This window comes from Pezoporus wallicus, unplaced genomic scaffold (assembly GCF_028554395.1).
Source record: "Pezoporus wallicus isolate ANWC-B61680 ecotype Strahan unplaced genomic scaffold, APGP_CSIRO_Pwel_v1 contig_6354, whole genome shotgun sequence".
Lineage (NCBI taxonomy): Eukaryota > Metazoa > Chordata > Aves > Psittaciformes > Psittacidae > Pezoporus > Pezoporus wallicus.
In genome coordinates this window covers 1,078,497-1,097,454 of record NW_026638688.1, presented here as the reverse complement: position 1 = coordinate 1,097,454, position 18,958 = coordinate 1,078,497, and the positions used below count along the sequence as shown (strand labels likewise).

At 68.0% G+C, this 18,958-nt stretch overlaps 2 protein-coding genes across 8 annotated transcripts; one reads left to right on the top strand and one right to left on the bottom strand.

Moving 5' to 3' along the window:
* The first annotated feature begins 2,954 nt into the window (after nucleotides 1–2,954).
* DBN1 (drebrin 1) lies at nucleotides 2,955–13,596 on the top strand. Of its 3 annotated transcripts, XM_057412033.1 has the most exons (15): nucleotides 2,955–3,162; nucleotides 7,123–7,178; nucleotides 7,272–7,384; nucleotides 7,539–7,613; nucleotides 7,693–7,839; nucleotides 8,015–8,092; nucleotides 8,190–8,341; nucleotides 8,711–8,774; nucleotides 8,901–8,960; nucleotides 9,077–9,191; nucleotides 10,296–10,433; nucleotides 11,253–11,384; nucleotides 12,299–12,864; nucleotides 12,943–13,045; nucleotides 13,134–13,596. In XM_057412033.1, the coding sequence occupies exons 1-15, from the start codon at nucleotides 3,077–3,079 to the stop codon at nucleotides 13,202–13,204; spliced, it is 1,956 nt and encodes a 651-aa protein (XP_057268016.1). In that variant the 5' UTR covers nucleotides 2,955–3,076; the 3' UTR covers nucleotides 13,205–13,596. The 3 variants fall into 3 exon arrangements, with proteins under 3 accessions (XP_057268016.1, XP_057268018.1, XP_057268017.1); XM_057412034.1 differs by lacking the exon at nucleotides 10,296–10,433 and having other exon boundaries at nucleotides 2,956–3,162; XM_057412035.1 differs by lacking the exons at nucleotides 10,296–10,433; nucleotides 11,253–11,384.
* Nucleotides 13,597–13,929: 333 nt separating this feature from the next.
* On the bottom strand, nucleotides 13,930–18,814 carry PRR7 (proline rich 7, synaptic). 5 transcript variants are annotated; one of them, XM_057412063.1, is made up of 3 exons: nucleotides 18,335–18,814; nucleotides 14,715–14,917; nucleotides 13,930–14,588 (listed from the first exon to the last, which is right to left on the bottom strand). In XM_057412063.1, exons 1-3 carry the CDS (start codon nucleotides 18,709–18,711, stop codon nucleotides 14,200–14,202), a joined length of 969 nt encoding a protein of 322 aa, XP_057268046.1. In that variant the 5' UTR covers nucleotides 18,712–18,814; the 3' UTR covers nucleotides 13,930–14,199. The 5 variants fall into 5 exon arrangements, with proteins under 5 accessions (XP_057268046.1, XP_057268045.1, XP_057268049.1 ...); XM_057412062.1 differs by having other exon boundaries at nucleotides 13,930–14,615; nucleotides 18,335–18,800; XM_057412066.1 differs by lacking the exon at nucleotides 18,335–18,814 and adding an exon at nucleotides 17,056–17,077 and having other exon boundaries at nucleotides 14,715–15,354.
* Between the last annotated feature and the right edge of the window lie 144 nt (nucleotides 18,815–18,958).

Below are 18,958 nucleotides of genomic sequence, written 5' to 3'. Positions count from 1 at the left end.
AGCAACCTCCTGACCACCCCACAAACTGCTGCAGTGGCTTCCTGCCTACCCCAGCTCTGTGCCAGGGGTCTCTGCCTATGTCCCCCCTAACCTAAGCCCACCATTCCCCTGCGGCTGGCATGTGGCAGCACCCCCCCAGGGGCTGTGCTGGGATGCAGGGCATGGCTTCCTACCAAAGAGCGCTCTGCCACTGCCGGCCTGGGCCTGTGAATGCCTCTCCCAACCCCACACTCTCCGGTCGGGTTGCTGCTGATGTAGCCACGGTGCTTTTAGTGCCTTTAATAAACACTTCTCTGCAAGTGCCTCCTGTCTCAAGGAGTTTTGCCGAGCGAGGTGCAGCCGGTTGGGAAGGTCACAGTCAGCCCTTGCCCTGCTCCCTCCCAGGGCCTGACTCAGCTCCTTCCAGCTTTCCAGGGAAAACCCTGGCCTCGCATTCGACCTCCTCTGCCTGTGTCAGCGTGGGCTGAATCCCTCATGGCTGGGGTTGTCCCTCTGTCTTCATAGCAAGCAGGACTGCTGACGGAGGCAGTAATTACTGAAGGGCAAAGCTGCAGCAAGGGAGGATGGGGCAGGGTTTGGACCCTGCAGGGTGGTCCCTGCTTTGCCCAGTTGTGTCCCCTGGTCTCTGCTGTGCTCTGGCCCTGGGTCCTGCACAGGGACCAACAAGCGGGGGCACGCGTGGGCCACGTGCATCAGCTCTTGGCGCGCTCCAGCATAGATCAGCCAAGCGCTTGCTCATGGATGCAGCTGCTGTCCCAAAGGATGGGTGCGAGGCCAAGCCGGCACCTCTGGCTGGAACGGGCTCAGGGCAGCGGGTGTGGGGAAGAGCTGCTCCTCCTGCTCAGCTTTGGCAGCTGGAACGGTCATTAGTAATTGCAGCTCTTACTGTGATGAGCAATTGTAAGGAAAATTGCTAATCTACTGGAAGGTTCTGCTGAGGGCAGGAGCTGGCTGTGGGAAGCCAAATGCCTCCCTCCCAGCATCACCCGGAACTGGCTTGTGGCTGGGGTGCCAGCTGCAGGAGTGCAAAACCCCATCTAAGGTGGGGAGGGGGAAGCAGGAGGAATGGAGGTAGGCGGTGGTTGAGCTGGGTGCTTGCACTGAGGTATGTGGGGCAGTGGAACGGTCACACCGAGGAGCAACAGGACATGGCTGACAAAGGGGGAACGGAAACAGCTGGTGCCTGCCTGGCAGGGCTGGGACAAGCAGGGCTATGGTAAGTGCCCCAGCGTGCGTCCCGGCTGCAGCCAAGGTCAGGGGAAGCGCAGGGGAAGGTGAAGCGATGGTGGCCTCACGTGAGCAGCCACCGAGCCAACGCTGGCTCAGCTGGGACAGCGGAGGGCAGGGCAGGGGAGGCAGCTGTGCGGGACGGAGCCCTGTGGGGTGGCACGGCCCTGGAACTGGTTGTGCCAGCTCAGCCCCTGGGTACCCGACCTTGGAGTGGAGGCAGGGCCACAGCCTGCCTCTCCTTTGTGCTACTGCAAGGCACGCATCCACTGGGGGCTCAGCCCCTTCTGCTTGGTGCCCTGTTGCCTCTGACTCCTACTGATGACACCTTGACCACCCAATGTGCTTCTGTGCTTTGCCGAGAGCAGCTCTTGCCTCCCAACTCCGTGCGCCATGCGAGAGGCTTGTGCTCAGGCAGCGGAAGGAGGGTCTCGGGTGGGATACGGAGGTGGAGCCTGAGGAGGGGCTGCTGCCGCTGCTCCGAGAACAAAGCCTGGCAGCAGGCTCAGGGCACCCATCATGTCCTAAGTTGGGGTCTCACCACATCAACCCCAATGGCAGCAGAGTTGCTTGCAGGGTGCCTGCTGCAGCCCTGGCCCTTGCGCTGGCCCCGGCAGCTGCTCCACAGATGCTCACACACTCCTGCAGCCTCTGAGGGCGTGCTCCAGCTCCGGCCTGGCTCCGAAATGCTGGTGGGAGCCGGGTGTGGGGGGAGCAGGGGGGAGCAGGGGGGAGCAGGCAGGGCCCGTCGCACCCCGTCCCCTATTCCACCGACTATGGGGGGCTCAGCCACAGGCAGCTCTGAAGGGCTTGGTTTGGGAAGGGCCACACCAGCATCAGCCCCAGCTTGTAGGGATCAGTCCCCGTACACTCCCCTCTGCCACTCCAGCACAGAGAGCCCTTCAGCACGGCTCTGGGCTGGGATGTGGGCAGTGCTAGGGGTCGGTGGGGGGGGGGGTTAACAACAATGCTGCCTGCCTGGCAGGAGCATGTAGACCCTGCCGGGAGCCCTCACAGAGCCCTGCAAGGTCCGTGCACGAGCAGCTTTATGGGTTCATGTGGAGGCAAAACCTCCTGGAAAAGGCACCATCGTACTCAGAGATGGGGAGGGCAGGTGGGTGGCAAAGGGGCCCCCACAGTGGCTTTGCCCACTGATACCCTGTGCAGAGCGAGGGCATGGCTGGGTCCATGGGGTAGAGCCCACAGTGCCACATCCTTGGAGAGGAAACCTCAGGGCACAGGGGCAGAGGGTAGCTGAGGGCATAGGATTCCCAGTGCCCCTAGGGTGGGGGGACATGGGGCAGAGGAGGGGCGGGTGTGCAGAGGAGCAGGAGGTCCCCAGGTTGCAAGGTCCTCGGGAGGGGCAGCACAGGGCACCAGTCCCCAGGGTGGAGGAGAGCCCAGAGTCAAACACCGCGGGCGCAGGGTCCCGGCGGGGAGCTGAGCCGCGCTGCGGCTCTCCTGGTTCAGAGTCGCTGGTGGCGGGGTCGGAGCAGAGCGCAGGCTGCGGGTCCCTGGGGTGCAGGATCCCGGGGCCGAGCCGCGTGCGGGGGCACCCCGGGGCGGGTGGGTGCTGCCCGCACCCCCGAGGGCGAGGTGCGGTGCCCGGCGGCGCGGCCCGCGGTGTGCCCCGGAGGTGCCCCGGGGGCGCGGCGGGGCCGGGCGGGGGCCGGGCTGGGGGGTGGGGGGGCGGAGAGGGGGGGGCCGCCGTTCGCGGCGCTAGGACCGGGCGCGGCGGCGGGCGGAGCCTCCCCGCCGCTCGCCCCTCCGCCCGGCCGCTGCGGCAGTGTCTCGGAGGCGGGCAGGCGGCCGGTCCCTCCGGTCCCCCCGGCAGCATCCCGGCCCCGCCATGGCTGGCGTCGGCTTCGCGGCGCACCGCCTGGAGCTGCTCGCCTCCTACCAGGACGTGATCGGCGAGGACAGCCCCACCGACTGGTGAGCGCGCCCGCCGCCGCCGCCGCCCCTTTGTCCCCGCCGCCGCCGCCGCCCTTTGTGCACGGAGCCGCCCGGTATCACCGGCCGCGCCCCGCGCTGCGCCTCCCGCCGCCCCGGGCCCGCGGTGCCGGCAGCCCCGGCACACAAAGGCGGGCGGGGCGGCGGGGGGGGGGGGGGGGGGGTTGCGGAGCGGTGTGCCCGGCCCGCGGCCCCCGGTGCCCGCACCTGCCCGCCGCTGCGGCCGCACCGGCCCGGGGCGCGGTCTCCGCTTTGTCTGCGCCGGGCCGGCACGTGCGAGCGCGGGACCCGCCGCCTCCGGGAGCCCGCGGCACGGCCCGACCTCCCGCCGGGCAGCGAGCGCGGGGAGCAGAGCATCCGCGCACGGCGGTGCGGGCCCGGCGGTGCCCCCGGTGCTGGGCCCGGCCCCGGGTCCCTCGCCATTGTCTGGAGCCGGAGCCGCGGGCAGGGGCGCCAGGGGAAGGGGGAGATCGCGGTTCCCTCTGCCCGGCGGAGCGAGGCCTGCGGCCGCCAGGACACCAGGCATCCCCCCCCCCCCCCGGTCCCGCTTTCCGCGGTACCCCAAGCTCCCGGGGTGCTCCATCCCCGCGGGGCCGCGGTGCATCGGGCCGGGACTGCCCCACCGCGGTGATGTGCTGCTGGCTCGGGACGAGGGGGCCCTTCCCCGGCGGGACCCCCGCGCTGCTCTGCCCTGCCTGCACCCCCCGTGCGGGGCACCCTGTGCTGCGGGCGCCGGGGCCCGGCAGGATCCAGGCACCGCTGCAGTCGGTGCAGCAGCCCGCAGGGAGCATCTCCCCATCACCCTCCTGGTCCTCCAGCACCCATCCACATCTCCCAGCCCCACCCGGGTGCCGTGGGGCTGGCTGGGGGTGTCTGACCCGGGATCCTCTCCTTGCTCCCCCAGGGTGCCTGTGCTGTGCAGTGGGGGGGGATGCTACTGGTATCCTGGGGTGCAGCTCGCTGAGCAGAGCTGGGTGCTGGATGCATGCTGCTAGTGCTGATGTCTGATGGGGATGCCAACCGTGCACCCACCACCCACTCTGGGTGCACCCACTGCCCAGCTTGGGGTATCCAGCACCTGGTGTGCATGCTGCTCTCTAGCCGGGTGCCTGCTCTTGGGACACAGATGGGGTCTGGGAGCCCCCCGGGCTTTGTGCACCTGGGCGGGTCCAACCCCCTGCCCGGCCCCGGGTCTCTGGGGAGCCCCACAGTCCTGCTGCCAGCCCAAGGGCACTGTGGGGAGCGCAGTGTGTGCTGGCCAGGAGGCAGCTGTCAGCCCTGGGTACATCGCTTCCCGGCATCTGCTGCAACGAGCCCTCCCTGCCAAAGCTGCTGAGAGCAGCAGAAATGGTTCCTGGGAAGGCAAGAGCCAGGGCTAGGCTCCCCCCCCTCCCGGTTGGGCCCCCCCACCTCCAGCACTGAGCCCCATCCAGGCAGCGAGCCTCTGCCATCCCCATCCTCGGTGTTGAGCTTGCCCCATCATCCGCAGCCCATCCATCCCATGGTCACTGGGAGTATCCGGTACTTGATGCCAGATGGGAGCAGCATCCCCACTGCAGGGCCCAGTGCCCCGGTGTGGGATGAGGGGTGATGCTGGGGAAGCTGTACTGGGCAAGGTGACGGGGACCATCCTCCCTGGTGGTGACCCAGCGTGGCTGAGCCAGGGGCTGTTAGGACACTGTGCAGGAGCCCAGCCCTATGTTGGTGCCGAGGGATGTTGTGCTCTTGCCCAGTTGGGATCCCTGTGTTTATCCTGAGATCCTTGTGTTTAGTCCGGGATTCCCCCTGCTCCAGCCCGGTCCTGGAGGGTCCAAGCGTCCCCTCCCCCTGCCCGGCCCCGCGGAGGCTGCTGGGGCCCATTACTCGATCAGAAAGGAATTTGGTGCTGCCTTCTGAGCACGCCGACTCCCTGGAGCTCCCAGCCACATTGGAAACACATGTGCCCGGGCTGGGGTGGGCGGGCTGGGGCGATGCTACCCCTCCCCAGCCACAGCGTGGGGTCAGGCAGCTGCGAGTGCTGCATGGGTGCTGCTCCAGTGAGCCATGGGGCCATGCCAGGACAGTGGGGCCACTGTCCCCTTGGTGGGGTGATGGAGGATCTTCACTGGAATCCCCTAGCCATAGGGAGCCCACCCTGCCTGGGCTTCACCAGGCACCTCTGGTGATCTGCCTGGAGACCAGAGGTGGGAACGGGCTTGTGTGGGTTGGGTGGAGGGATTAAAGCCCAGGGAAGGGGGTGAGTGATGTAGGATGCTGCCTGCACCCGATGTGACATGACTGGTTCCTGCTGCTGGGGGGATGCTGTTGGGCTGTGGGTTCCTGGGACACCCCTGGGGATGCTGCTGGCTCTGCTCACCTGCAGACTGGAAACCTTTGGATCCTCCATCCTTGGATGTGCTGCCAGGCCATGCTGCTGGCCTGTGTTCTGGGCATGGCTTTGTTTCTGCTGCAAGCCCCGGCTGTACTGGGAGCATCCCTGGGTGCAGGCAGCAGCATTGCACTCAGCTACCACCCTGCATGTTCCCAGGGGGAAGAGACCAAGCAGTGGGTGCCCACAGCACAGCAGGTCCTGGGCTGGGGCTGCATTTGCCCTTCCCCAGCACAGCATCACAGACGGCGCTTTGCAGCTGCTTTGCCGGCTCCAGGCCGGGAGCTGGCGCCGGCTGGGGCGGCCGATTAGCAGGATCGGGATGTGCGGATTAAAGTCAATCTTGTTGGTGCAATTATCTGCGGCTCGCTGCCAGGGGCTCAGGGCTGTAGGTGCCAGGAGGTGGAGGAAGCCCCCCTACTTGTGTTCCACACCCGTCTGCCTTCCCCTTGTCCTCCAGCACCCAGGGTCCAGCCGTGGCCCTGGTTTCGGGGTGGCTCTGCCCATAGGGACCCCCAGGTTCCCATCCCCCAGACTGTGGCTGGAAGCCGGGTGAGCATGGCTCTACTTGGCACTGGGGGATTTTGGTGCTCTGACAAGCACTGCACAGGCGCCGCCAGCCGAATGCCGATGGGCAGAGCCGCCCTGGTGCAGGGATGGGGGGGTCCAGCACAGGCGGCCCCAGCTTTCCGGGTGCAGCGTGTGACGGTGGCAGGAGGTTTGGGTGCCTGCCAGGCCCCGGCAGATCCCCACTGCCTGCCTGCCTCCCCCGCTCCCCTCCGCTAATCACCTCGTCATCAGGGCAAGCTGCATCCCAGCTGGGATGGGGGGGTTGCTATGGCGACGGAGGATGCTGGTTGCCTAGCAACATCCATCCCCTCGCCCACCTGCCCTGGACCAATTTGGCATGTGTTCTCCCCCCCTCTATAACTGGCTGCATGCCCCTAGGGAGGTGCAGGCTGGTGGGGGTCCCCATGGAGCCCCGGGGGGGGCTGGCCAGGGTGCAGTGGGAGCGAGAGGGGGTTTCCCATCCGCTGGGAATGGTTTCCAAGAAACAGTCTCCATGACGGCCCCATCACACCCCGGCGGCACATTGATTTGCTGCTGCTGGTGCACCGGCATCCTCCCCCGGCCTGGTGCCTGCTGGGCTGGCAGCTCACGCAGCCCAGCACGTGAGCGGCCCCAAGCTCCCTGCCAGGCCATGGGGCTGGCCCCAAAGCTGGTTGGTAGCTGGCAAGGGTGGGGGGAGGACAGGGGCAGACATGCAAGGAGCCACAAGGCCACAGTGGCTTGTGTCATCGCACGGCTGCCAGCTGTTCCCTGTGTCCAAGTGACCCTTCTGTCCCCAACCTGGGGACCCTGCCTGCAGGGAGGGGGAATAGGCCCTGCCCAGAGCCCTGGCAGCCTGGCCCTTCACAGTGGTGATGGACAAGGGTTTGGGGTGGCTGTGTGGCAGCTTGGGGACACATGGGCAGTCCTCCAGGATTCCAGTGACCTCAGTGTTATCAGGATGGGGAGGTAGGAGGCTGGCTCATGCTCCTCCCAGCTGTGGCTGACCCACACTGCTTCCCCAGGGCCCTCTACACATATGAGGATGGCTCCGATGACCTGAAGCTGGCAGCATCAGGAGGTAAGCTCCTCTCCCCACAGCTCTGCTCTGCCAGCCTTTTCCCCGGCACCCATCCTGGTGCTGGATGGACATAGGCTGATGGTGCTGTGCCAGGCGGAGGTTTGCTGGAGCTCTCTGGCCACTTTGAGATCCAGAAGGTGATGTACGGCTTCTGCAGCGTCAAGGACCCCCAGGCCGTGCTCCCCAAATACGTCCTCGTCAACTGGGTGAGTGAGGGTGGCCGTGCTGGTGGGGCTGTGCTGTGCTCACCAGAGCCACAGTGTTGGCAGGGGCATTGCTGGGTACAAGGCCAGGGAGGATGCGAGTACCCCCCTGTCCCACTGCCCGTGGTGGTCGCCCTGCCATCCATCCCTGCCATAGGTAGGTGAGGACGTGCCGGATGCCCGCAAATGCGCCTGCGCCAGCCACGTAGCCAAGATTGCCGAGTTCTTCCAGGTGGGTGATGCTGGGAATGGGGATGATGCTGCCGGGGCACGGACCCTGGTCCCTGACGGCTGCTTTGCCCCCTCCCCAGGGCGTGGATGTCATCGTCAACGCCAGCAGCGTGGAGGACATCGACCCCGGGGCCATCGGACAGCGGCTCTCCAATGGTCTGGCCCGTGTCTCCAGCCCAGTGCTGCACCGCCTGCGGCTGCGGGAGGACGAGAACACCGAGCCCGTGGTAATGTCCCCATGGAGGCAATGGCGATGGTGGCGGCGATGGCAGCGGGCGGGGGGCATCCCTCCCGCCCGGGGCTCCTGTCTGCCACAGCCCGTCACCCCCTGTGCCGCTTACTGTTATATCCCCCCTCGCTGATCCCAGCCCCTCCGTCCCCCCCGCCTCTCCTCCGTCCCAGGGCACCACGTACCAGAAAACTGATGCCACCGTGGAGATGAAGCGGCTCAACCGAGAGCAGTTCTGGGAACAGGCCAAGGTGGGGTATGGGGAAGGCAGAGGGTAGCCCCTGGGGAGCGGGGTGAGCTGCTGGCAGGCTGATGGGCAGCCCTGTCCTTCATCCCCCCCCCCACCAGAAAGAGGAGGAATTACGCAAGGAGGAAGAGCGGAAAAAGGCTCTGGATGCCCGGCTGCGGTTCGAGCAGGAGAGGATGGAGCAGGAGCGGCTGGAACAGGAGGAGCGGGAGCGACGCTACCGGGAGCGCGAGGAGCAGATTGAGGAGCACAGGCACGGCGGGGGCTGCGGTGGGGCTTGTGTGCGGGCATGTGCGTGTCTGGGGTGGCTGCGAGCGTCTGGGTGGGCGCAAGGGTGCTTGTTCAGGGGAAGAAGTTGTTCCCGTTGAGGGTGCCGAGGCACTGGCACAGGGTGCCCAGAAAAGTGGTAAATTCCCCATCTCTGGCAGTGTTCAAGGCCAGCTTGGACAGAGCCTTGGGTGACCTGGTTTAGTGTGACGTGTCCCTGCCCATGGCAGGGGGAACGGGACTGGATGATCTTGAGGTCCTTTCTAACCCAAACCAGTCTGTTATTACATGATGGGGTTGGGGCAGGGGCTGGCAGGAGCCAGTGCCCAGCCCCTCTCCTGTGCCCCCGTCGCAGGCGGAAGCAGCAGAGCATGGAGGCAGAGGAGGCCCGGCAGCGCCTGAAGGAGCAGTCCATCTTCGTAAGTGCTGTGGCGGGCATGGAGCCGGGCTTGGAGCCGCAGCCTGGCATCACCCCCAGGGAAGGGCCTTTCCCAGCTGGGTCCCCAGGGCATCCCGTTGCTGGGGGTGACGCTGTGTCTCCGCAGGGGGAGCAGCAAGAGGAGGACGACAGGCAGCAGCTCAGGAAATCAGAGTCGGAGGTGGAGGTGAGTGTGGTGTCAGCCGTGCCCGGTGCTGGACCTCGCTCCCCAGCCAGTGGTGCCCAGAGCATGTGGAGGGTGCCTGGGGGGTGTTGGGTCTCAGCCTCCCCCCGTCCCCGCAGGAGGCTGCTGCCATCATCGCTCAGCGGCCCGACAACCCCCGGGACTTCTTCAAGCAGCAGGAGCGGGTGGCATCGGGCAGCAGCGACGCCATCTCACCGGGCAGCCACAGGACAGGTGAGGGGCTGGGGGGGCTGCGGGCACCAGGGGGGCACAGAGACCCCCAGGGGAGCAGGTGAGTGTGGGATCTGGGGGGGGATCTGTGATGTGGGGAGGGGGTGTCCCCTCTGCTGTCCCCAGCGCCATGGTTGTGGGTGCCATGGGCACAAGGATGGCAGGGTGTCATTCTGCTCTGCTGTGCCGCCATCACCACCACTGCCACCACACCTCATGTGGCCCCTGCAGCCGGGGCAGCTTGGCAGGGGCTGGATGTCAGTGTCTTCAGCAAGGGGGGCTCATCCTGCTCCTTGCTGGGTGTCGTCCATTCACCCTTCATGGCACCGTGCTGACAGCCACGTTGGCAGCGTGGTCGGTGCGGCTGGGGTTCGGGGTGGCTTGGGAGCTCATCCCATGGGGGCAGCTATGAGAGTAAGTGGGGCACCTGGTGTGCTCCTGGCTGGCAGGGAGTGACCCATAGAGAGGCTGGGCTGCCCCACAGTGAGGGGTCCAGCCCTGGGCCTCTCTTTGTGGCTCTGGGGTAGGGGCTGGCTGCCCTGGTGAGCACCTTGGCCACGGGGCCATGTCATTGCGCAGAGCTGGGGATTGTGCTGGGGTGCTGTGCCATAGGGCTGTGCTGGAGGAAGCCTGTGATGTGTGTTCTTGCTGTGGGGTCATGCCATGGGTCATGCCATGGGCTGTGCCATGGGCTGTGCCGTGGGGCTGTGCTGTGGAGTTGTTCCTCAGGGCAATGCCGTGGGTCTGTGCCGTGGGTCGTGCCATGGGCTGTGTTTTGTGGCCGTGCCGTGGGGCTGTGCCGTCAATTGTGCCGTGAGTTCGTGCTGTGCCTGAGCAGATAGTTGGTCCCAGGGCTGTGTCCTGGCCTCTCTTCCCACATGGCCTTGCAGCACCACCTTCCATTCTTCTGTCCTGCTGTCTTTCCATCCTCTTGTCCCACCATTCTCCCACCCCGCTGTCAGTGCTGCCTCCTGTCCTGCCATCCTCCCATCCCGGTGCCTCCGTGTCCCGGCCCCACCATGGCTGCGCCGAGCAGGGACTGACCCATCTCTTTGCTCTCTCTTCTCTCTCCGTCCGTCTGTCTGTCTGTCTGTCTTTCTCTCACAGGTCGTCTGCACTGTCCTTTCATAAAGACAGCTGACAGTGGGCCGCCTTCCTCTTCCTCCTCATCCTCCTCCCCCCCGCGGACCCCCTTCCCCTATATCACCTGCCACCGCACCCCAAATCTCTCCTCTTTCTTTCCATGTAGGTAGCTGGGAGACCCTGGGCATGCAGCTTCGGGGGGGCCGCACCGCGGGCGGCTGCCCCAGAGCCCACCCCAGCCCCACAGCACATGGAACCGACAGCAGAGGCAGCGCCGCTCCCATGGGCACCCTACACACCTCAGCTGGGGCTGGCCCCATGGCGGGTGCTGTGCCCCTGGGGTGGGAGGATGCAGCAGGCTGTGCCTGTGGGGCAGCTTGTGCCCGTGGTATGGGAAGGGGACACCAGGCAGGCTGTGTCTGTGGGACAGATGGGGACAGGGCAGAGCTGTACCCATGGGGCACACCGTGCCCATGGGGCAGGTGGGGATGGAGCAGGCTGTGCCCTGGAACACGTAGGACTGTGTCCATAAGGCAGTGCAGGTATGGAAAAGGCTGTGCCCATGGGGCAGAAGGGGCTGGATGGTGCCTGGGGCCGTGTGGGACTGTCCCCCCCACTAGCCAGGGATGGCAGGGCACAGAGCTGTGCCTGAAGGGGCTGGGCAGTGCCAGGGCCCAGCAGGGTGATGTGTGGGCAAGGCGGGTGTGCGCCATGGCATATATGGGGCTGCCTGTGCCCATACCTGGCAGATGTGGGGTCTGTGGCTGCGTGGGGCCAGTGGGCATGCCTGGAAGGGCACATGATGGTTGTTGCACCCATGGGTGCCTCTGCCCCGCCAGTGCAGGATGCAGTGGCAGGTATGTGGTGACGTGTTTGACAGATCATGGTTGGCGTGGGGCAGGAGCAGGGGCAGTGCTGGGGGGCTGGTCCCCTGCCTGTGTGCGCACCCCCACATACACCCCCCGTCTCCCTTGTCTGCAGGCAGCCAGTCGGACGCGTACCGCAAGGCCTCGGCAGCGGGCTGCAGCCCCTGCGAGCGCAGCCCTGCCGCCACGCCGCTGGGCACGCCGGGCACCCGCGTGCCGGGTGACGACACACCAGCAGCGCCCAAAGGTGGGCGCAGGGCTGGCACTGCCCGGGCTCATCCCCGCAGCGCAGCCCCTGCTGCAGCCCCGCCACCCTCCCTTGCATGGCATTGTGCATCCGTGCTGTCCTGTTTGCATCCCTCGATAGACCCCTGCCCCGCCGGCTCTGCTGTGTCCCCAGCACATCCCCGTCGTATCCGCTGCTCCGCACCGGTGCATCCCCGCCGTCTCTGCTGATTCCCCCCACCCAGTGCTCCGCCGTCATTGTTGCATCCCTGCTGTCTCCAGTGCATTTGCTAACACCAGTGCATCCCTGCTGTCTCTGCTGTACCCCACCCCTGCATTTCCCATCTCCAGTGCATCCCTGCTATTGCCAGTGCATTCCCTGCGCCAAACATCCCCACCATGTCTGCATCACCCCAGTGCAGCTCCCACTGTCTCTGCTCCATCCCCCAATGCGACTTTGCCCTATCTGCCATCCCCACCAGCGTTGCTGCTTCCTTCCATGCATCCCCACTATCCCACTGCATCCCTAATGCGTCCCAGCCAATTATGCTGCAGTCTCCATGTGTCCCTGCTCTGTCCCCATTGGCCCCTTTGCACCCTCTGGTGCATCCCAGCTTTCTCTTATGTGTCCTTCCAATGCACCTCTCCCTGTCCCCTCCACATTCCCTGAGCTTCCCAGCTACTCCCCCCCACCCAAGTAGGGCCGAGTCACCCCCCAAGGGATCGCCTTGCCCCGCACCATGTTCTCTCCATCCCTGGTCTCCTGGTGCATGCCATGGGTCCCCTCCTTGCCCACCCACTCCCACCCATCCCCGCAGCATCTCTCTGCTGCAACCACACAAAGAAACCCCTCTCCCAAGTGCAGCCCTTTCCCTGGGTGTCCCTGAGCCCTGGATAAGGGGGCTGCCCCCACTGACTGCTGTGCCCCCCTTGCAGACACCCCCAGCCCCAGCACCCAGGAGGCCGAGCCAGCCACCCCCGAGCAGCACTGGCCCTTCCCGGGGCCGGAGGACAAGGCTGCCGAGCCCCCCGGGGACGAGCCCAGCCCCAGGCCGGTGTGGACAGCAGGGGGTGACATCCTGGGGGACCTGGTGACCCTGGAGCCCGCTGAGCCCTCCCCGCCACCCACGGCCACCGAACCCCAGCCTGGGGGGACCCCCAACCCCGAGAGCCTCATCGACCTGTGGCAGAGCGACGGGGCTGCCCCCCCGGCGGCCTGGCCCCTGCCTGCTGCCCCTGTCCCCGAGGGACCCCCGGCCGCACTGCCCGACGAGGGGCCCCTGCTCAGCCTGGATGAGCTGCCTGAGCCCCCCGCCACCTTCTGCGATGTGGAGCAGGAGGAGGAGGAAGAAGAGGAGGAGGCAGCCGGTGGGGGGGGCCCCCAGCCCGGGGGGCTCGGCTGCCAGAGTGCCCCCCAGGAGGATGTCCCGGGCCGAGAGACCCCCCCCATCACCAACGGGGAGATGGCCCCCAAGGATGGGACGCCGGGTCGTGGGGAGCAGGTGAGCATTGACAGCGGGGAGGTGGTGGTGGGGTGATGGGGTGGATGGGGGGCGTCCTGACCATTGCCCCCACCCCAGGCCAGCGAGGGCTACTTTAGCCAGTCCCAAGAGGAGGAGGTGCCCCCCCCCGAGGAGCCATCGGCCAAAGCCCCCCAGCCTGTCTTCTACAACAAGCCCCCAGGTGAGTGGGGACGGGGAACATGGGGGGATTGTCCATCCCTCTATTGGACATCCCCGCCATGCTGACCCCCCCCACCTTGTCCCCCCAGAGATTGACATCACATGCTGGGACACGGACCCCCTGCCCGAGGAGGAGGAGAGCTTCGGGGGGGGTCTGTAAGCCCGGGTCCCGCTGCCGGCACCCGCAGCTTGCCCCGGCCGGCGCGGGGCATGGGGGGGGGGTCACAGCTGGGGGCCTGGACCCCCCCATTACCCCGCTGGGGCCCCACAGGCTGAGGCCTCCGGGTGGGGGCCCCCCCGCTGCACCCCCACCCCGGGGCATCTTTTGCAGCCCCCCCATCCCCTCTCTTTTTTAAGTTGTCGGTAGGAGCCGTGTCAGCCCCCAGCTCCCCATTAGCAGCTCCCCCCCCCCCCGCTGCCCCAGCGCCCCTTTGGAGGGGGGGGACATGACACACGCTCGCATCCCTTGCCCAGCTATGGGACAGGGTCCTCGTTCTCTTCGTCCCCCCCCCCCCGGGAGTCCCCAGTACTTTGCACGAGTTAAAAGCAAAAAGGAATAATACTAATAATGGATGAATATGGCAATAAAGTGACCTGACCGAGCGAGGCTGCGGCCAGCAGTGGCCCCCCCCCCCCCAACCCAAACCCCAGCAGGGAGCTGGTGTGGGGATTTCACCCCCCCACTTCTTTCCTTGCTGGGAGCCCCTCCCCCCCATTCCCTATCCCTTTCCCCATTCCCGGTGACTGTTTTTGGAAAGCACAAGTTCTGTACCGGCGGTGTGCTCATGTCTGTTAATAAATAAAGAGACTCCCATGGGGGCTGCAGCCTGCTGGGGGAGGGTGCAGGGAGGGCTGGGGGGATCCCCTCAACGCCAGGAGCCAAACCCGAGCCACAAACTTTTATTCTCAAACTGTAACAAACGAAAAAGTTAAGAAACAAGAGCAGAGTCCGGGTCCCCAGAGCCCCCGGCCGGGGGGGGGTGCAGCAGGGGCCAGGCGGGGAACCAGCCCCTTCCGCGCCGGCGGCGATGGCCCGCGCCAGGGCGGGTGTCCCCGGGGTGATGGGGGCAACCGAACCCAAATTCCCATGCCCCCTCCTCCTCCAGTGCCGGAGGGGCACCCGCAGTAAGGTCCGGGGGTCCCCCGGTGCCGCTGTTAGACAGCGGTAGTCCTGCCGAAGAGGGGCATGGAGACCGGGAGGTGCCAGGGTCCCGGCTCGTAGGTGTCCCTGCTGCTGAGCTCCGAGTCCGTCCAGCTGGGAAACATGCGAGGGGAGCACTCTGCCTGCAGGTAGAGGTCCGGGCAGGCAGGGCCGGGGCTGGCCGAGCGGGGCAGGTGCAGTGAGGAGCCGTAGCCGGCATCCAGGAAAAGGGGTTTGTAGCTGGGGGGCTGCTCCTGCTTCTCCAGCCGCTCGTGGCTCAGGAATGGGGCGTTGATTTTGCGGTAGAGCCCCCGTGTGTCCATCAGCACCTCGCTGTATGGTGGGGGGGGCTCCGCCATCAGCAGCGCTTCCTCGTAACACGGCGGCTTTGACAGGTCTGACTCTGCAAGGCAAAGCCCCCCCCGGACCCCTGCTGCCATCAGTGCTGCGCCCCGCTTCTCCTGCCGTATCCCCCCCCAACACCAGGGAGAAGCGCACGCTGCGCCGACATCTCCTCCCTGCTCCTTACCGTGCCGGCAGCTCCAGGGCCGGGGGGGAGGGATGTGGTGGGGGTGATGATGGTGGGGCTCGAGGCGCAGGCGGTGGGGAATGGCGATGCCGGGGGGGCTGCCCCCATAACCCTCGTAGTGCAGCGGCTCCAGCTCCAGCGCACGTAGGCTCTGCTCCCGCAGCCGCTCCTCCTGCTGCCGTTTCACCCGCCGCCGCAGGTAGCTGCAGAAGCAGCACAGCAGCACGATGAGGCCCCAGATGAGCCAGAAGCCCGCGAAGCAGGTGAGGAAGGTGTAGGTGCCCTGGGACATCACCATCTTGGCTGCCGGTCCCGGGGGGAGGCCACAGCCTCTCCCTGCCCTCGGGGTGGGGGACGGGATGCTCAGGGCAGCCGCAGGGCCAGGGCAGGACCCGATGCTGCCAGGGCTACCGAGGGCATCTCCCCGGGCCGTGCCCGGCGGCGTCTCCTCCGGCCCGCGGGCGCCCGCCGTCAGGGGTCCGTCCTCGCCATGGAGCCGGGGGGGGCTGGAGCAGGTGGGTCAGGCCTGGGTGCGCTGGGCGGGCGGTGGGGCTGGGGGCCGGCGGGGCGGGCGGCGGGGGGATGGGGCCGGCGGGGTCCCGCTGCCCATCGCTGGGAGGGGACCGCTGGGGAGGGGGCCCTGCAACGAGACAGACGTGAGTGTGAGTGTGGCAGGCACGCGGCCGCCGCGTTCCCATGGCGATCGGCGGGGAGCCCTACGTGCACCCCCGCAGTTGCCCCCACGGCGGCAAACCCGCACCCAACCCCAGCTCCCCGCCACGGCACTGGCGGGCACCCCCGGGGAGCAACACGGGTGCTGTGGTCACCACAGCACCGACACCTTCAATGCCAGGGGGTGTCCGCTGGTGTCCCCCGCTCCTGCCCACCCAGTGCACCCCACATCGGCTGCAGAGCCCGGGCAGCTCAGCCCCCTGTGCTGCCAGCAGGGAGCCCCGGGGTGCCTGAGGAAGAGAAGGAGGAGGAGGAGGGACGCGCAGAGCTGCCGGCTGCCTGCGGCACGTGGTGCTCGCAGGAACACGTGCACTGCGGCCATCACTGGCCTCGCGGCCACCAAAGAGGCTCAGGGGATGGTGGCACCTTGACTCGGTGATGCAGGGCAATGGGAACTGTCACCCCTGTCAGGTCACTGCCTTTAGGCAGGGTGACAGTTTGGTTATGTCCAGCCAGGCACCAAACAGCGCATCCCAGGGACTGGGGGGAACATGCACATCGAGTGGGGAGCACCACCCATGGGTGTTCACAGATAGGCATGTAAGCATACGTGAGAATTATGGCATGGGAGAAAACTGCCCTGCCCATGGGGAGATGGGTGAATGCTGAAGGGCTGGTGGCTGAAGGCGGAAGGACCACGGTGGCATCATCGCTTCCACGTGCCTCTGCTTGGCAAAAGGGTCCCTATCAGCTCATGGGGCAAGATCGAGGTGACCATGGCAGGGCCACCGGGTGCCAGGGGGCTGGGGGGGCAGAGGGAAGGGCCAGCGGGGCCAGAGGGCTGAGCCCAGCCGGAAGGAGGGATGAGGGAAGGAAGAGGCCGGGAGCTCTGGCCATGCTCTGCGGGCAGTGGTGGACAGCAGAGGCTGCTTCATCGCACGGAAGCAGGGACAGGGGCAGTGTCGGGATGTCAGTGCCTGGGGAGGGGGTGCCCCTTTTCTGGGGCTCCCCAAGCTGACATCACTGCCTGGCCAAGGCCAGCTCGGTGCGGGCAGAGCCCGCCGGTGCCAACAGGGTTCCCACCGGCAGCCTGGGTGTCCCCGGGGGCACCGTGTGGGAAGGGCCGCGGGTCGAGCACCGGGAGGGCTGCCAGAGGAACACCGGGAATGATGGCGGGGAGGGGAGTACTGACGGCGCCTGGAGACCGGGGGCGTTTGCATCTGGGGGGAGCGGGGCTGCCTGGGCCGTGCGGGCTGCGTGAGGAGCGGGGCCGGGCTGGGAGACACCCACACCGGTGGGGGAAAGGACCGGCTGCCCGGTTGGGAGCAGCCACCGGGCCGCCCCGCTGCCCCCGGCCGCGGCCTGGGCCCCGCTGCCCGCCCGGCGCCTCCGGCGGCAGGGGGACACCCCGGCGGGGACCTCCCCGCTCCCAGCGCCGGGCGCGGCAGCCCCCTCCTCATCCTCATCCTCCTCCTCCTCTTCCTCCGCCGGAGCGCGCTCCCGGCGGGCACGGACCGGAGCCGCGCGCCCTGCTACGCGCCGCGCGCCTCGGCCCTGGCCGCCGCTTGCCGGTGCCGGCTGTCCCGCGCGCCCCCGCCCCGGCCCCGCTGCCTCCGCGCCGCGCAACAGGCGGAGGCGTCGCGCCCGCTCCCTCCGCGGCTCCCGTTACCGGCGGCGGCGCACGTGGCTCAAGCGGCGGGCGGCGGCTCCATAGGGTGGCGGCGGCGGGAGGGGGAGCGGGGGGAAAGGAAGGGGCCCGGTGCGCGCCCGATGCGCGGCGCCGCCGCCGCCTCCCGGCGCTGCCTTTGTCTCCGGTGAGCGCTCCCGCGCCGCCGCCGCGCGCCGCCCCGCCCGGGCTCCCGCCCCGCCGCTCCGCCCCGCCCTCGGCTCGGGGAGGGACCCGGCGGACCCCTCGCACCCCCACCCCGGGACCCGCCGGCGAGCGGGGGCTACGGGCACTACCATGGGAATCCCCTTCCTCTCCCCCGGGGAACGGCCGCGGGGTACCGGTGGCGTGAGGGCCGTGGCATCCCCGCGGGTGACCGCGGGAGACCCACAGGGCGGGGATCGGGGATGTCTCCCGGGTGACGGCCCCACGGTCCGGGTGGGGTGATGTTCCACGGGGTGATGCCACGGGCTCCCTCATCCGCTGGCCCTGCACTCGCCCGGGAGGTGGTTGGGGGATGCCGGGGGATGCCAGCCACCCACTGCCCCGGTGCCAGCCGCAGCCTCCTTGGGTGACAGGCACGGGCTCCCCGGGGGTGGCGGCCAGCGCAGGGACAGTGACAGGGGCAGTTTAGCCGCTCACGAGACCTTGACAGCCCTCACTGCAGCGGGGCTCACGGCTGTGCGGGGCAGGAGGCGAGCCTGGCCCCGAGGACAGCGAGGGACAGCGGTGGCACTGGGTGACACAGGAGCCTGCCCTGGGGGTACCCCGAGCTGCCCCTGCTCCCGGAGTAGACCCCTCACTGGCTTCGTGTCCTTGTGCGCTGGGGCTCCCCCGCCCATTTGCCATCGGGGCCGTCACCAGCTCTTCTCTGCTGCGCCCAAGGCTGGTGGTCACGGTCCCCATGGGAAACCTCCCCAGGCTCCTTGGGACGGCTCCCCATCCGCTGCACCCTGGGGCACCCCGGTGACAGGGCAGAGCCGTGCCAGAAGCCGGGGGGGGGGGGGGGGGTGACCGGGTGTGGGTCCCCACGCAGGCTGTGACCCCGCCGCTGCTTCCTCCCCGTGGGCAGGGTGACGGCCGCACACACGGCGCATTGTTCTGCCGGGGCCGGGCCGGAAGGACTTCCTCCATCCCAGCCAGGGGACGACCCGGGGCCGCCGGGCGCCCGCACGGGTAGGCAGAGCGGCTGCGGCAGCCGGCCAAGCCCCGCCACCTCGCTCGGAGCAGGGCCGTGGTGGCCATGCCTCCCCCGGCCCCCTTGGCCCCGGCTCCGACTCACCTTGTCAAAACTCGCCTCCTGCGATCGGACCTCAAAGCGTGGCCGCGGCCGCCCGGCAGAGCCGGCTCGACGGTTGTGGGGGTGCCCGAGCAGCACCCTCGGCGGGCAGGGGGCTGCGGCCATGCAGGGGGGCTCGGGTGCTCCTTCGGGGCGGGGGTAACGCAGAGGCGGGGGGCACGGCGGGGCCCTCTGGCATCGTCAGGCCAGGGCGATGGAGGGCGGGGGGGGGGGGCAGGCCTCCGGCCCCGCCAGCGCCGGGGGCCGGGAGCTGCCTTCCCCTTCCCCACGGCGGCGGGGGGAGGCAGGCGGGGGAGCGCTCCCCGAGCCACATGGTGGGCTGGAGGAGGAGCCGTTGCCCAGGCAACAGCTGAGAGCATCCTTCACCCCTGAAAATCGTGTGCCGGCGCTGCTGCCACAGCCCCACGGCTAGAGACTCAGCACCCCGGACCCACAGCGCCCTAGCGCCCACTCAGAGCTCCGTCAGGAGCTGCCGTGCCCGTGGGGCACAGCTCCAGCCATACACCAGCACCCCGTGACCCACAACCTGCTCTCTCCCCTCCCCTCAAGACAGGGATGTGGATGAGGCACACCCCAAATGTTGGGACTGGGACAGCACTGGGCAGG